At 51.0% G+C, this 16301-nt stretch overlaps 8 protein-coding genes across 8 annotated transcripts; 3 read left to right on the top strand and 5 right to left on the bottom strand.

The window, feature by feature from the left end:
- Window positions 1-424: 424 nt before the first annotated feature.
- On the bottom strand, window positions 425-2153 carry M438DRAFT_321834 (N-acetylglucosamine-6-phosphate deacetylase). The gene is made up of 2 exons (XM_029902937.1): window positions 1954-2153; window positions 425-1882 (listed from the first exon to the last, which is right to left on the bottom strand). Exon 2 carries the CDS (start codon window positions 1733-1735, stop codon window positions 473-475), a length of 1263 nt encoding a protein of 420 aa, XP_029758875.1. The 5' UTR covers window positions 1736-1882; window positions 1954-2153; the 3' UTR covers window positions 425-472.
- Window positions 2154-2543: 390 nt separating this feature from the next.
- On the top strand, window positions 2544-5847 carry M438DRAFT_346940 (glycoside hydrolase). The gene is made up of 3 exons (XM_029905794.1): window positions 2544-2745; window positions 2797-2890; window positions 3128-5847. The coding sequence occupies exons 1-3, from the start codon at window positions 2680-2682 to the stop codon at window positions 5767-5769; spliced, it is 2802 nt and encodes a 933-aa protein (XP_029758874.1). The 5' UTR covers window positions 2544-2679; the 3' UTR covers window positions 5770-5847.
- Window positions 5848-5928: 81 nt separating this feature from the next.
- Window positions 5929-6483, bottom strand: M438DRAFT_45836 (uncharacterized protein). Its single transcript, XM_029910118.1, has 2 exons — window positions 6150-6483; window positions 5929-6094 (listed from the first exon to the last, which is right to left on the bottom strand). Exons 1-2 carry the CDS (start codon window positions 6393-6395, stop codon window positions 6089-6091), a joined length of 252 nt encoding a protein of 83 aa, XP_029758873.1. The 5' UTR covers window positions 6396-6483; the 3' UTR covers window positions 5929-6088.
- Window positions 6484-6572: 89 nt separating this feature from the next.
- M438DRAFT_276947 (p53-like transcription factor) lies at window positions 6573-8275 on the bottom strand (the record flags this gene model as incomplete). The annotated part of the gene is made up of 2 exons (XM_029900887.1): window positions 6573-8058; window positions 8112-8275. 2 exons carry the CDS (start codon window positions 8273-8275, stop codon window positions 6573-6575), a joined length of 1650 nt encoding a protein of 549 aa, XP_029758872.1.
- A 931-nt stretch (window positions 8276-9206) lies between these two features.
- Window positions 9207-10721, bottom strand: M438DRAFT_375750 (hexokinase-1; the record flags this gene model as incomplete). The annotated part of the gene is made up of 1 exon (XM_029908608.1): window positions 9207-10721. The coding sequence occupies one exon, from the start codon at window positions 10719-10721 to the stop codon at window positions 9207-9209; it is 1515 nt and encodes a 504-aa protein (XP_029758871.1).
- M438DRAFT_45871 (uncharacterized protein) lies at window positions 10640-11515 on the top strand. Its single transcript, XM_029910119.1, has one exon. The coding sequence runs from the start codon at window positions 10769-10771 to the stop codon at window positions 11336-11338; it is 570 nt and encodes a 189-aa protein (XP_029758870.1). The 5' UTR covers window positions 10640-10768; the 3' UTR covers window positions 11339-11515.
- A 217-nt stretch (window positions 11516-11732) lies between these two features.
- Window positions 11733-13863, bottom strand: M438DRAFT_299854 (MFS general substrate transporter). Its single transcript, XM_029902047.1, has 3 exons — window positions 13207-13863; window positions 12873-13153; window positions 11733-12821 (listed from the first exon to the last, which is right to left on the bottom strand). Exons 1-3 carry the CDS (start codon window positions 13499-13501, stop codon window positions 11883-11885), a joined length of 1515 nt encoding a protein of 504 aa, XP_029758869.1. The 5' UTR covers window positions 13502-13863; the 3' UTR covers window positions 11733-11882.
- A 500-nt stretch (window positions 13864-14363) lies between these two features.
- On the top strand, window positions 14364-16017 carry M438DRAFT_299851 (glucosamine-6-phosphate isomerase). Its single transcript, XM_029902046.1, has 5 exons — window positions 14364-14439; window positions 14493-14554; window positions 14604-14752; window positions 14824-15369; window positions 15424-16017. Coding segments are annotated over exons 1-5 (1302 nt in total). The 5' UTR covers window positions 14364-14437; the 3' UTR covers window positions 15967-16017.
- The last annotated feature ends 284 nt before the right edge of the window (window positions 16018-16301 follow it).

The raw sequence follows: 16301 nt of genomic DNA, 5'->3' as shown, positions 1-16301 counted from the left end.
TCTCGAATACAGAGGCCATTGGTGTCGACACTGACGTGCGCACAACTATCACGACCTGCGTATGCTGTTTCTCTCGTCCCACTTGCCGGAACAGAACAGAACAGCACGAGCCGAACCGGGTACCGGACGCGCTCTAGCATAGCTCTTCGCTTCGTTAAGCGCACTGTGAAAGACCTCAGGTGGTGATCGAACCACGGAGTATGCCTAGGAATTAAAGGGGCGACCATACCGCCGGTATGATAGGAGACGGTCAAAGAGTCATCGACTGTGCTTCTACAAAGGCCCTCCTCCTATTCCCATAGCATGTTACGCTTCCATTCACTACGATTCACAAACCGAACTAAGAGAGAAACGCATGTGGAGGAGTGTCGTCACAATCAGCACTTATGTAGTAATCCATGGACGCCCCTTAAACACACAAATCATCGGGTATTTTATGGCATTGACAAACATTGACACTTGAATCTGTACACTACGATCTCTCATGTACCAATCTACCGAACTTCCACACCTGATCGACTTGCAAACGTCTTCCCTCACCATCGACCTCTTCCGACAACACCAATAAATCGGCATCAGCATCAGCATTCAGAGATCCCTTGACACCTTCCATGCCCAACATCTTCGCCGGTGTGATAGTAACAGCTCTGACGGCTTCAGGTATACTCGCATTCGACCAGTTGAGGAAGTTGTTTACACAGTCCAGTAATGTTGCGCAACCACCAGCGATCTTATCCGTACCGTCTAGTGTCAAGTTTGATCCTTTCTTGACGATGCTGTCGCCATTTGTCCAATTGTAGACGCCATCGGGGAGACCGGCAAGACTCATGGCGTCGGTGACCAGAATCATGCCTTCAGGGTGTGCGGCGTATGCGATCTTGACGGTAGTGGGGTGAAGATGTATGCCATCAGCGATGACACCGAAGAAAGGGGTATGCGTGGACGGGTGACCCAGAATGCCAAAGACACCGGGGTTGCGATGATGCAATGGCTTCATGGCGTTGAACAGGTGAGTGATCATCTTTGCTCCGGCGGCTACGGCTGCAGAAGCTTCTTCGTATGTGGCTTCTGTGTGTCCGATGCTGAAGATGATGTCGTGTTTGATGACATCTGGGATTATTGAGGTCATGTTGCCGACTTCAGGGGCTGCGGTCAATTTTCTGATGTTGGAGAGGTTATGGGCGCCATAGCAAGCTTCGAGGTCGGCGAAGGATGTTGCAGACTGAAGCACTTCAGGACTGTGGATGCCATTCTTGGTTGGACTGAGGAAAGGTCCTTCGACGTGTGCACCTAGTGACTCTGCTCCTTCATCTGCATCACGGGCCGCACCAGAAGGACCCAGATATGGCAATGCGCTGTGGTAGAGCTCTGGCTTTTGACTGGTGATGGTGGGTAGATATGACGTAAGACCAGTTCCAATCAAGCGTCTATTCAGCTCTTTAAGGCCCTTGCGATATGAGATGGGATCTTGTGGCGCTTGCGAGAAGTCGAAGCCGAATGCGCCATTGAATTGTACATCAATGAAACCAGGGGAGACGATACGGCCGCCAAGATCGATGACCTCGTCTGGTGCTGCTTGATGCTCGTAGAACACTTCTTGGCTGCGTAGGATGCGTCCTGTAACAGAAGAGAGCCAAAGGTCTTCTTCCACTAATGTGTTGCCTTTGACAAGTCGGCATCCAGTCAGACGGGTAATACCGCTTCGAGGTCTCTCAGGTGATACGGCTGCTGGCATGCTGGATAGTGTGGCTGGTCTGGTAGCGTAGAGTTTTTGCTGGAAGTCGAGAACGCGAGGCCCCGTTCAGGATGGTCAAGTTTAGGGGATCTGGGAATTGAAAAGAGAAGGTATGTTTGATATTGTAGTTAGAAGCAAGTAAAACATCTAAGACTGGTGAGTTGGCCTGCAGGGTTAAAGAGGACAATGGACATCAGATAGCGAGATCGGCAACCTACCATCAATGCAACTCATACTGCACATCCTGAAAATGCTTTATGACGAGATTGCAGATACCTTGATCCACACATTTTTCACTAGAAGCGATAGGTTCAAGGCGCTGTAACCTTGGTGGACCACTAATCAGGACCAGTCTTCTCGATAAGGCAAATGTAACATTCGAAAGTTGCGACAGAAGCTTGATGGAGGCTTCGAGTAAGATAGCCTATCGAAGGACACGTGGGGGACAAGCTTTCGCAACATTGACATTGACATCTTCCAATCTTTGGTCAAGATAAAGACGCGTTTCGGCCGGCTACTACGCGGTGTGGTATCTGACAAGAAGAAGGAACGAGGAGAGACGTCGTTGTGGTCGGCGCCTGGAAGCGCCTCGGCAGGCACGGACTCCCCGGCACGTGTCACTTGGCCGGGTGTGGAGAGGGCCAGGGCGAGGTTACATCCACCAAAGCTGTTGCTTATCATTACGAGAGCACGTTTCGTTACACTCCACAGAATGAACATGTTCCTGTCGGATGCCACGCTGCATCGTCAACTCGTGAAGTAGCCACCGCTACCGTCTCGGACACTTTCGGCAAGCCCTACGGCTTCGGTCCAGCATTCGGCGCGTGGACGCATGTCATTCAGAAGATACCAAACATGGGGACTTCCGACGCTAGTTTGTCGAACGCGGCCTGGGGAGACATGGACAGGTAAATTGCCATAGTCGTTTGGAAGAGCATGCGACAATGCGCCGTGAGAAGGCTGCTAATCATGGCGTGTCTACCAGAGCCCTGGGCCAATTGTTTATGATGGTAAGACCAACAGTGATATATCATTCATCAGTGGTTGATAATTGCATGTAGGGCTTCGATGGGACTGCAGTAACTCCCCAAATACGTACTCTCATACAGGAACATCATCTGGGATCGATCCTTTTGACAGCCAAGAATCTAAAGTGTGAGCAAGTCATTTCCTTATTGGGCGTTGGCTAGGCGGTTACTTCCCTATGCATGCATATGATAGGGCTGTCATAGAAGGTGCAATAACGAGGAAGTGGCAGTCAGGATCTGACGTGTTTCTTCTTTGATATCCCATCATTCCATCAACACTTTTCAGTTCCCAAAGAAATGAAACTCCGGAACATACTGTTCAGAAGTTCATAATTTAGTGTCATATACTGACACACACCCGCAGCTGCTGAGGATACAAGTGCTCTTGTATACGAACTCCAAAAATGTGCCTTTGACGCTGGCCATCCAGTGCCTCTACTGATAGGTATTGACCAAGAGAATGGAGGAGTCAACTCTCTGTTTGATGACATCTTTATTCGTCAATATCCATCAGCCATGGGTATTGCTGCCTCAGGTGACCCAGATCTCGCATACAAGGTCGCAAAGGCCAGTGCAGAGGAGATTTCTGCATGTGGAGTCAACTGGATAATGGGACCCTGCCTCGATGTACTTACCAATACTCGAAATCAACCGCTTGGAGTGCGCACAACTGGCGATGATCCGGTACAATGTTCTGAGTACGGAGTCGCTTTCATGAAAGGCTACCAAGATGCTGGGATTGCCACAATGGGAAAACACTTTCCATCCTACGGAAATCTCGAGTTCTTAGGCTCTTCTTTGGACGTCCCAACAATCACCGAATCATTGGAGCAATTGAGTTTGAGTGCTCTTATACCCTTTCGCGACGCTATCAAAAAAGGCCTCGACTCAATCATGGTCGGAGGTTGTGCAATGTCTTCAGCAGGTCTGAATGTCATGCATGCATGTCTTTCAGATAGAGTGGTCGATGGCTTGTTAAGGAAGGAACTCGGATTTGACGGTGTAGTTGTTAGTGAGTGCCTTGAAATGGACTCACTCTGCCAGAACATCGGCGTCAACGGTGGTACAGTCATGGCTGCGAATGCTGGCTGCGATATTCTTCTGCTATGCAGATCGTTCCAGCATCAACTTGAGGCAATCAACGGATTCAAGCTTGGCCTGGAGAACTCGATGATCACCACAGATAGAGTCCGTCGGTCGCTCAACAGGGTACTGGCGATGAAATCAAGATGCACGTCATGGGACAAGGCTTTGAAACCGGCAGGCATCGACCTCTTGTCTCGACTCCAGCCATCACACACAGCACTTTCAACCAAAGCTTACAACTCGAGCATTACTGTGGTGAGAGACCAAAACGGTTACTTACCCCTGACGAACATCATCGAGCCGGAAGAAGAATTGCTGCTACTCACGCCTTTGGTAAAACCGCTTGCTGCATCAGCAGCTTCACGCGCAGTCTCACAACACGCCCCTATGGACTCACCCGAACCACAATGGGAGCGAGGCAATCCAGGACTGAGCGGTGAGAGGGTATTTCGAGAGCTCGGAAGATCATTGGCTCGCCAACGAACCGGCAGAGTGCTGCACACCAGCTATACCGCGAATGGTGTTCGGCCTCAGCACGAAAGCTTGATCAAGAGAGCGAGTGCAGTCGTCGTGGTCACTGCGGACGCGAACAGGAACATGTATCAGAACGGATTCACAAAACACATCTCGATGATCTGCAACATGCAGCATACGGCAGGCGGCGAGAAGAAAATCAAGCCCCTAATCGTCGTGGCTGTCAGTTCGCCTTACGACTTTTCCACAGACACGTCGATTGGCACATACGTCTGCACGTATGACTTTACAGAAACTGCATTGGTATCTCTCGTGAGAGTGTTACATGGAGATATCACACCGACCGGCTCCTTACCTGGCACAATCAGCCGTAGCGAGAAACTCACACAATCAAAGACGCACTGGTTGGTCGAAATCTTCAACGAAGAACGAGATGGTGCCGCCCTAGACACCTTGATCAAAGAAATCATCGAATGGTCAGCACCAAACCAACGCTCGGAACTCCGAGGCGCAACCTCAAACTCCTTCCTCCTCCGACAGCAAAACGTTCTCGAAACCCACTTCGTCGTCCGCAACAGCAGCACCTCAGCCCTCTACGGTTTCTGCTCTACATATTTTTTCAAATCCACCGGCACAGGCGCAATAGGCGCCCTCTTCGTCGACCCGGGCAGACGCAAACTTTCCATCGGTCAAAGCCTACACGATCGCGCTATTCGCACTCTCCTGCAAAGAGAAGGTATCAAGCGCTTTCAATTGGGTTCAAGACTTCCCAGTCTATATCTCGGTATCCCCTCCGATCACGGCAGCGAGCGCAAACGCCTACGCTCTTGGTTCGCAAACGTAGGCTGGAACACCGCCTTATCCCGTCCCGTCTGCAGTATGGTAATGCGAACACTACAATCCTGGTCCCCACCTGAAGGAATGGCGCAGTCACTGCAAGGCGCAGGAGCAGAGTTCGATCTCGTACGCGGATGGGAGCACTCGAGAGCAATCCTCGATCACATCAAAACCAACAACCGCCAAGGCTTGGCCGAAGTCTACAAACTCGCCCTCTCGGATCCAACTTCTTGCGGTATCGTCCGCGCCACGAGACCGGAAGACGGCAGTATAGTCGGCACACTGATCCTCTACAATTCCTCCTCCGCACTTGCCGAATTCATCCCCTCGCTCAAAGATGAAGGCATCTCTGAAGACGTCACCGGTAGTGGAGGAGGTGGTGTAAGTTCACCTGTTATTTCACCCTCCGCAGGTGAATATGCTACCATACTGCAAAGCCTGATCTTGCTAGGAGTCAGACAGGTCAAGAAACAAGGATGTGCGAGTTGCGTGTTGGATTATATGGATGGGGATGGCAATTTTGATGGGTTGTCGGCTATGGGCTTTGAGACCATGCATACTTTTGAGGAGGTCAGTTGTGATGCTGCTACTATCACTAGGGCAAAGTGAGGAGGGAAGGTTTCTGATGGTGAGGTGTGGCGTTTTGATAGTGGTGTTGAAATGCAAAGAAAATCTTCTATTCTTACGCAATATGTCTGTTGAAAATTGTCGGCTCAGGGGCTCTCACTGGACAAATCACACAGCGTCAAACGAATTGTGCATTTTGACAGGTTGATCGTCACATCACACGGCACGTTGAAACATGGAGCAAGAAAGCACAAGTATTGGGTTGGGGAAATGTCTTGATTGTTCACCATTATCCTCTGTTCCTTGACTCCTTCCGAGCCTCATGCCCTTGTGACTTCGTTCAGCGACTCGCTATGAGCGCTTACTTCTAGAAGAAGCTATCAGCAAGATCACATCAGGAGGCAAGTGAGAGGGGGACTAACCTTGTTCTGAGATGGGAGAGCTCCAGAGCAGGAATTGCGACGAAGACTGAGAGGAGGGCCAGCAGCAGCGGTAGTGGCAGCCTGCTCTTCCTTGGTGCGAGCAGCAAGTGTGCGCATCCCGCGGACGAGGTCTTGTCTTCTGCGTGCCTCCTCGGGGTCAGAGACCGGAGGGGCGGTGGTGGTGCCGGCGTTGGCAGCACGAGTAGCGGCTTCGGCCTCGATGGCGGCCTTAAGTAATGACAGCATGTTGTGGTGCTGTTGAGGATGTTGATGCGGGAGTTAGCAATGGTGTACACAAGAGCTCCTTTTATCCGTTCCCACCGCACGGCGAGTCACAATGAAATTGAGAGTCGTGTACGGGACCAGCCAATAGCGATGCAGACATCACGGTCGACGACGAGCACAGAGCGCGAGATCGCTTACTCATCCCACGTCTTCACTAAAGTAGCGTTTGTTCTTGAGTCGGCTCAGGCGGTCGCGGACCTTGTTTTCTGGCATGGGGTTGATGTGGTGAACAACGTGCGGGCGGTACACAGCATCGACAGGAGGTTGCCAATCGTCCAAACTCAGAGGAAAGTACTCATACAGCAGGTCTGCACTCTCATCTGGACTACTGCCTACCTGCAGAGCAAAGGCAGAGGGTGTACTTGCAGCACGACCGATTGCTGCACGCTTGGCTGAGTTGCCAGTCTTGGGAGGACTCATAGACGGCTGCTTGACCTCCTCCTCGTCAGTCAGGGATAGCTTCTGAGGAACTGGAGGCGGTGCAGGCATGTTTGATGATTGGCGTACCAGATCAGGAGAGGATACAGGGTAATCTTGTGGTTCAGCAGCCCGTGGAGCAGGAGGTATCGCAGTCATGGCGCCCTGCTGCTGGAATGCATTGTTGAAGAGCGCAGGCATCTGGAAATCGGCAGGATCGAAGTCGTTCATAGCAGGAGTCTCGTTTCTAGGGAGGGTCGCTATACTGTTACGAGAAGGCTTTCGAGCATGGCTGTGATCTGCTTGAGATGGCGGGCGCGGTCTTGCAGTCGATGTGGTAGCCTTTTTGGCGTGTGTTCCATTGCCAGTAAGTAAGATATCCTTCCTGGATTGGAAGTTCCTTGGACTTCGGCCTCTGACGACGATGGGATTCGACTTAGCATGGCAGACGGTGACCTTCCCGCCTGTAGCCAGCGTGGCTACAACCTTGAGGTGGACAATGAAATGTTGCTGGAGTTCTTTCCTTCTTCCATTGTTTGCTGTGGCGCTGCGGAACTGCAAACGCTTCCAATGAAACGGAAAGGCTGCCATGTTGGAGTCTCCCTCCTGGGTAGTGGATGGATCCAGTGGTATTGAGGGTGGTTCCTTCTCGGCTCTCTCTTCAGCAGCCGGGTTTCCATTTCCAGGCGGGGTCTTCCAAGGGACGGTTATGATCTTGGTAGTGCTTCCCTCAGTCGATTCAGTCGCAGATATTACAAGCTCTTGACTCATGATGGGGATCTGTTTTGTCTGCTCCGTGACGATGTTGCTCAGCGATCGTGGGACCAGAACAGTGCCTGAGACCTGGAAGATGTTTCGGCGATAGCACATCAACTCAGCGTCGTCGATCGGTTTCGCCCAAGCCGACTTGTCGGTGAAGAACAGTCCAAGCAGATCAGCATTCAGGCTTACTGAGACCTGGCGAAAGTTGTAATCGAGCAGTGCATACTCGTACTCAGGCGGCGTGAACTTTAGGAATTTGTGACCCTGCTCTATCGCTATCTCTTTCGCATCTTGTGCATCCTGAGCGTCTTGAGTTCCAGTCTCTGCAATCGTCTCAAAAGCTCCCACGGCATCGGAAAAGGCATCGTCAAATGTGCTCGAGAAACGTTTCAAGGAAGGTGTCGTTTGCGGCGGCGGTAATCCGTAATATTCGTCTCTGTTGCGACTAAAGTCAGCGCATATGCTATAGAGACTAGGCATATCTTGACTTCTAGATACCCTTGGTAGACGGTTTGCGTGTCGTATGTCGAGTATTGTTCCATGAAATCATTGGGCATCATCATCATGTTGGTATACATGTCGGGAGGAGGAGGGGCTGTGTGGTCTCCCGTCTCGAAGTTTGTGGCCATATAGGTCATGGATATCGGGTCGAAACCCTCCATGTTCGCGGCTTGGTGTGTGGTCCTCGTGAATGCGATGCGATCGTCAGAGCTGCGAGTACGCTCGTAGAAGAAGAGTATATAGCTAGAGTGTTTAAAAGGTCCGAGGAGCCTATCAAATGTCGCGCCAGGGCATCAAATCCAGTTATAGCAGTGTCGACGACTGAAACGACTCAATTCAGGAAGTCGCGGTTTGCTCGTCTTCGTGTGATACGTCGGACGGCCTGTCGTGCCTGCTTTCTGCTCACCGACCTGGCCAAGCTTCAGCGTGTGTCACTCGAGTCTTCCGGAATATAACGACAGTCACTTGCGACTTGAAGGACTTGCAAAACTTGTGCCATATCAATACACTACGGAAACATGGTTAGAGGGGAAATCGCATGTCATCAGAGCATGCGGAGGCCCGGAGGAGACGGTCCCCCTCCTAATCTGGACATGCCGATGCGACGCTCCCGAGTCCCGAGTGGCTTATCTTATCGCTCTCGGCTCAACTAGACCCTGTACAGGGTGAACATCAAGGTCTCAGTATTAGTGACCTGTGACACCAGGTTGCAGCAGAGACTATCCAACAGTCGGGAAAACTGGGCTGAGGTTTGATCGCCTCGCTAGCCTACCATGCCTTTAACATGCCCAGATCCAGGTGATTCGAGAGCACATCAGTCATCAGTGGTATAATTTCTGCACCCAATTTAGTTACCTTGTCTTCTGCTTCCCTTTGATATGCCATATCGTTGTGTGGTAGATTTGAAATAGATGTATTATTGTTGTAAAAATCTGTGGCTGGACGGTCGCTAATGTCAAATGTATCGCTCGGCTAAATATGAAACCCTCTACCTGCATGAAATGCAGAAAATGCTCCTTGTATCCACAACGCCTTGGAGAACCATCAAATGCAATCCGCTCGAATGTATAGTCGAATTTGAGACCGGCTATTCTATGCTTCGGACTCCGAAGCAGCAGCGACAGCTGCACCAAATACTGAACTTTCCAGAGCCATCTCAATCGAGATGGCACCGCGGGACTGGCCGCTGATCATAGCCAGCTCGTCAAGGTAGCCCTGACATCTGGAGCGGAACCCTGGATACTTTTCCATGACGGTACCGTTGCAAGCCACTGTTGCTCGTAATTGAGTCGGGTCTGCAAGCTGTGAGTTGTTAACGCTGGGAGAAGTCACTAGGCTGTGTTGTAGCGACCACAGAGCATGAACAGCTGTGGCCACCAACGCAGCTGCTCGGCCTGATACCAAGCGGCTGACTTGTCGAATGAAGTGAAGGTCTTTTGAGGATGGCGTGCGCCCCGCAGGCAAAGGATGAGCTGATGCGAACGCACATGCGGCAACAGATAAGGTGGAGGATGAATCGCTCTCGAATACGGCAATCGTTCCAGTGTCCAACGAGTAAGGCTCCTGTAGCTTGGCAGGCATCATGCCATTAAAAAGGTCTGCAGTCTCGATTCCTTCGATGAGGACGAGGCGCACCAATTCGCCAAGATATCTTCCACTGACCCTGTGTTCCAGGGGTTGGAAGTCTGGCATGGCGTGAGTAGCATTGAGGTAATGATCCCACCGCGAAGCTGGAAGAACGTCCTTTCCAAACATGCTGAGCTCGGTATTCACGAGCACATCTTTAGCACAGGCATGCCAACTTTCAGGCCGGCTCCCGTATTTTTCTTGCGCCAGAGCCGAAACTGGCAGATATATTGCCGAGTTCATGCCGGTTCCAAGGATGAGTGAGAGACGAGTTGAAGGATCGCGATAAGCTTGTGAGAGTAATGTTGCTGATGAATCGTTGATGATGGCTTGGAGTTGGACTTGGAGGTTGCGCTGCCTGCAGGCATCCATCAAAAGCTCATAGATATCCTGCCCTTCAACACCATGAGTAGCACAGAAGCCTTTACCCATAGTCAAAAGAGAGCCACTGCGCGTGGAAGTCTGCTCGATGGGAAAAGACCACGACATGGCCATAGACAGAGGAGCAGCATCGCCCTGAGCCGAGCCGATGACTTCCTCTATCCTGGCAGCCATCCATTCAAAGAAAGATTTCCCTTTCAAATCTCGTATGGGCTTGTCAATGACGAAGCTCTTCATTCTCTTGATCTCCATTCCATCTCTTGTCGAGTTCTTTCCAGTCAAATGTACGAGAGCGATGCGGAAGGTCGAGCCACCAACGTCCAGGGCGACAAAGTCGCCGCATTCACTCCCAGTTGGTAAGGTGTGGTGGAAAGATGGCAGCATGCATATGTTTGACGACTGCAGTTTTGTGCGAAACTCAGCCTGAAGCTGTTCTGACATGGCGTGCAGGCTCCTTGGACGCAGAGGTGCCTCAAAGAGGCCCTCGACGTCATGCAATAGTTTGTCCATGCTCCTTGTGCGCGAGCTTTGTGTTTCTATCCCAAAGACATCTTTGGACGGCGACGGCAGTTGTAAGGGTTGGATCAACGAGGCTAGCATGGCAGACAAGTGACGCTCCTGTAGGGCTCGATGAGTAGTGAAAGACGATGGTGGCGGCTTATAGGTATTTGGGTAGTCGTGCTGATAGGTGTTTGGTCGGCGGCAGGTGCTTGGTGAAGTTGTTGACCAGTCACTTCAAGAACGACTATTATTTAGTTATGTATCACAACTGTAAGGACGGCCCACAGCGAGCGTTTCGGGAAGCGCAGGGATCAGTAGAAACGGACGCGATACGGATGCTGCCAGGCGTGATAGCTCGCCCCGAGCATGGCATGGCCGTCGAGTTGCAGTCTGGCGGGATGTTTGGTTGCAGCAAATCAGTCCAAGTGGATCAACGCGGCGGGGGACAAGAGCCCTTCACCGTGACATCAAGCTTCGCTATGACTCTCAATCGTCCCTCGAGACTCTCTCAACACGGCACCAGCAATAAGCATTCTCGGCTTGTGTGTCCTGATAAGGCTTGGCCGCACTCTAGCCACAAGACCTTTACCCAGTGTTGCAACCCTCGGCCTGCCCGCGATTGCCTTATCGTTAATTATTTCCTGTCTTCGCATGGTCATCACGAACTTCTGGATGATGTTACATCGGCATTCCGCGATCGGCAAGGTGGTCCGTGATCGGGTCTGCCGCAAGCCTCTCGTTCTCATGCAGAGCCGCGCGTGCTTCCACCTTCTAGGTGCTCTATCACCATCTTCTAGCTGCTATACCGACAAGCGTCTTCATCTCATGCGACGAACATCTTCCTGTCACATATGTATCTATTCAAGTTGTGAACGTGCCATCGTAAAGTGACTACACCAGAATGCCAAGCAATTCATGTTGCACTGTGTCCATCCTCCGTGCTGAATTTGACCTGTCCGACTGCACGATAATTTTGAGTAGGACTGCTCCGTCCCCAGAGAGCAGCACTCTAGAGCTGTATCTCTCTCTGGACCTAGCTCTGGTTTCAAATATCATTGTGCATTTCTACATCTCCACGCGTGACGAGGCTTGGCACTCGGGGAATAGAATCTTGGAAGCAAGGTTGATAGAATTGCTCGATCATTACAAGAGAGTAGGTACGCTATACGAAAGAACTAACGACGAGGCAGATCTGTTTCGATCGATTCGCCCAACCAGCGAAGCAGCAGGGTCAGCCTGCATCCTTCCGAATACACAACTTCAGACCTTCTCGGCATCATGAACAGCTTTGCCATCAGTTGTGCCGAGAACTTCCTCTACGGTCTCATCCGAGAACTTCACATCCTCTTCAACAGTGACATGGTCCTTGATTCTGAGAAGCAAGAGGGGCAAAGCACAAACCAGAGCGCCCAGCAGGAGCGCCCAGCTTGACGCAAATTCGCTCATGTAAGGGAGCGATTGCGAGTCAAGGCGCCAGATGACAGCAGCTCCAGCAGACTGAATACCCTTATAAAATCCTGCATAGTTAGACAAACGACGACCGTTGTTGGTCAATGAGCCCATGAACCAATACACACAGGTCTGCCATGCGGCGTCGTAGAAGCCGTAGAAGATATAAAGGAACATAGGGCCAACGTATCCAGCGTCGTTCCAGTCCTTGGCGACATAGTTTACAGGTGGCTTCGGGTTCACAGAGGCGCGGGTGTAGCCTGTCTGGAAAGCATATCCACCACCAAAGACGGCGAGCGTCAAGACCAGGATGGCAACCCAGGCAATCTTTGCTCTAACAGTTCTGCGAATCTTGGAGTAGTCAAGACAGAATCCAAAGACGAATGCGCCGACGATTTGAGCAGTCCAGTAAAGAGTGTTGTTCAAGGCTCTGGTCCTGGTGTTGAAGTATGCCAGATTGACGCCGTTGAACTGATATGTGTAGAACCAGTTGGAGGCAAAGAACATGGGGAACAAGCAGATGATATAAGGATCGCTTCTGATGGTCTCCCAGAGGCCGAGCAACTCGGACTGCCATGTTGGGTTCTTCATGAGAATGATTCGAGAACCGTCGTTGCGGATCACCGATTTTGCATCAACCAAGAACCATGCCAGTCCAGCACCGCAGGCGGTCAACACGATGAAGCCGACGTAAGTTCCGTCAGATACAGTGCTACTGCTGGTCGCGTTGATGTTCTCGCCAAGAGGGATCTGTAAGAATTAGCACGAGTACTTATCATCGCGAACGTGTACTTGACTTACCAAACTACCGATGACGGCACCAAGGTTGAAGATCATCCAGAACCAAGAGATGTAACGACCCTTAGATCCCTCCGAGGGATAAGACATCATGATCGCACCTTGGGCTGACCACAGCATACCGGCGCAGCAACCGAGTAGGGCACCTGCGAAGATGTTGAAGCCCGTGTTTTGGGTGTGGGTGTAGCAGAGGAATGAAGCCACATAGACGCAGTAGCCGAGACCACCAAACGACAGAGACCATCTAATTCCAATGAAGTTGACGATACTACCAGCGAAGAAACCTTGTTCTGTTGTGAGGTTCATTTCCAGAACGTTTCGAGAGGGACACACTTACCAACAACAGAGAAACAGGCATACAGAGCGATATTGGCCTCGTCAGCTGCTTTAGCAGACACTTGACCACCTCCACCCATGCCTGACAGAGCATTGAACATGCCAGGGCATAAGAAACAAACGAAGGCAACGATCACCAGCTGTGTGGCAGGACTGGCGTAGTGGGGTAGTGTCAAAGGTCCTATCTTGGTGGACTTGTATTTTCTGCCAGCAGGCATGACAACATCTGTTGTGCCATTGTCGACAGATCCGTTGGCCGATTGGACCTCGTGGAGATTCTTCTCAGTAGTGGCCATGTCGAATCAAGGTGGGGCAGAAACACTTGGCGATGGCGAGAGACAAGAAGGAAGGAAGGTCCAGTGTCGTGTGAGACTGAACGTGGTATAATAAAACACAGTCAAATGCGGGGGCGGCAAGGGCTAGGGTTTTTGGACCTGGAAGGAGGACCCTAGAGGAAAGCTCGAGCGAATGGTACACGCGAGACTGGGGAGAGGAGAAACAGCGGTGGGAGGATGTGGTACTTTATTTCAAGTGCGTGTAACCACTGCAAGGCTGGCTCCAGTAAGGTGAGTAGGAGCGTGAATTGAGATAAGTAAGGAGAAGTGGTCTCGTGTCAGCACTGCCTGCAGATAACACACATGCATTAGACGGTCGCGTGTGCCCCGGCCTGCATTCTCCGCGCCCCGAAGGTTGACCTCCCACGCACCCGAAAGAGCTTATCGCCGCCCCACGCCGATGCGTCCTTGCGCTGGCCGTTATCAGCCGGTTGGACAATCAAAACTCGCGATGCAACCACAGCTCGTTTGCCAGCGTCCCTTGCCATGTAACACCCTGATAGGCACGTTGGCACCACGAGGGATCTTGATGATACGCTTGGCGATATGGATATCTTCGACGTCTTGGGTACTCGAGAACCTTATCTCATTGCGACAGCCTACCACGCTCTTACGTTGCGTAGCATTTTCATGGTAGTGACCCGCGACGACCTTTGATCTGGGGACAATGGAACCGTGACACTTCGTGGGCCAGTGATATTGAACCAGCTTGACATGTGTCAGTGGGGAATCATTCTCCGATGCTGGAGGTAGGTCGCTAGAGAAGTTTCTTTTGCTTCGATATATTCTCTTGTCCTCCCTCTTGCCCTCATTTCTCGTCAACTTCCTGAAAAGACTGCCTCATCGAAAGAACAAGAAACCCCGCTGCTTCCCATATTTGAGCAAACGATATACAAAATGTGAGTGCTCCCTGCAAGCATCGAAAATAACAAAACTCATGCCCCCATCACAGGCGTCTCATCATTCGCGACGATAAGGATACTGCATCTGCGTTCATCGCAAACTACATCATTGGTTCGTTACGGCCTATACCGATCGTTTACACATATACTAAGCCTCTTAGATCGCATCAAGGCTTTTGGTCCGACCCCAAGCAAACCTTTTGTGCTTGGTCTTCCCACAGGCAGTTCGCCTGAGGGTGTGTACAAGAATTTGGTTAGGCGTCACAAGAATGGCGACATTTCTTTCCGCGATGTAGTAACCTTTAACATGGTAAGTAGGCTCTTGCCTTTGATGTACTACATCGACGACCAACCAATATGGAGCTAATCGTTTTACCATAGGACGAATATGTCGGCCTCCCTCGCGAGCACCCAGAGTCCTACCACAGCTTTATGTACAGACACTTCTTCTCGCATGTCGACATCTTGCCATCAAACATCAACATCCTGAACGGCAACGCACATGATCTCGAGGCTGAATGTATTGCCTATGAGGAGAAGATCAAGCGCGCAGGTGGCATTGAGCTCTTCCTTGGCGGTATTGGTCCCGATGGTCACATTGCCTTCAACGAACCCGGGTCAAGTCTTGCATCTCGTACTAGGGTTAAGACGCTTGCCTATGATACTATCGTGGCAAACTCGAGGTTCTTCGGCAACGACATCGCCAAGGTACCTCGTATGGCCTTGACTGTCGGTGTACAGACAGTCCTGGATGCAAGAGAGGTCGTCATCATCATCACTGGCTCACACAAGGCCCTGGCTCTCCAGAAGTGTATTGAAGGAGGCGTCAACCACATGTGGACTTTGTCGAGTCTACAGCTACATCCTCACGCTATGATTGTCGCCGATGATGATGCCACACTAGAGTTGCAAGTCAAGACGGTCAAGGTAAGTCAACCAACTCTGCTGCACTCCAACACGATACTGATGGTTCTTGAATAGTACTTCAAGTCCATTGAGCAAGTCGCATCAACACAAGGCTTCACTCAGACCCTGCCGGACATCAGCATCACCACTTCGAAGCGTGACTCAATCATTGAGAAGCTTGACAGTCCTCGCTCTCCGAAATCATCTTCTCCTTTCGTGATTACATCAAGCTCCACACCTACATCGCCCACATCGTTCAACAACACGAGCAAGACTCTGTCAGTGCAAAATACCAAAGCAGACACACAACGACCAGTAACACCTGAGCCTGTCTTGGAGAAAATGTCAGACAGATTACCTCCTTCGGCATCTCCTGCATTCGCAAAACTTTCTGTTAACACCCCTGTCCAACGACCAATCACTCCCGAGCTCGTACCAGACCGCATGTCGGACAGACTTCCTAGGACGCCAGAGATGAGAGCCGTGACTCCCGAGCTTATGCCCGATCGTATGGCAGATAGACTTGTCAGGACACCGCAAGTTGCAGGTCAAGGTCTTAACGGATTGGTGGTTGATGAGCTGCCTCTGAGCAGTATGGGACAAAGGATCGCCGTCTGATAGATTCCGAGTCTAATGTTCGATTCGCTTATGCTGTATATGTACAATGTTTATGACACCTTCCGTTTATCTCCTACGAGGACACGTGGAGTCGTCTGGCCTGTAGAAATGCACAGTGTATTTGAGATTGGCACAATTGTCCACGGAGAGCAATGGTTTTTGGATCCTCCCTTTGGACCTAGCTCTCCTTCCAGAAATGTTTGTGTATTTCTACAGCTATATGCAAAGTTCAGCACACGAAAGTGCCCATGATTCGGTCAATTAGCTGCTTGATTACTCTATCATTTCGTGAACTGACCACAATACCAACCACCTCGGAAGACGATCCCCTCCAC

The sequence above is a fragment of the Aureobasidium pullulans genome (genome assembly GCF_000721785.1).
Source record: "Aureobasidium pullulans EXF-150 unplaced genomic scaffold scaffold_13, whole genome shotgun sequence".
Lineage (NCBI taxonomy): Eukaryota > Fungi > Ascomycota > Dothideomycetes > Dothideales > Saccotheciaceae > Aureobasidium > Aureobasidium pullulans.
This window is presented reverse-complemented; position numbering and strand designations above follow the sequence as displayed.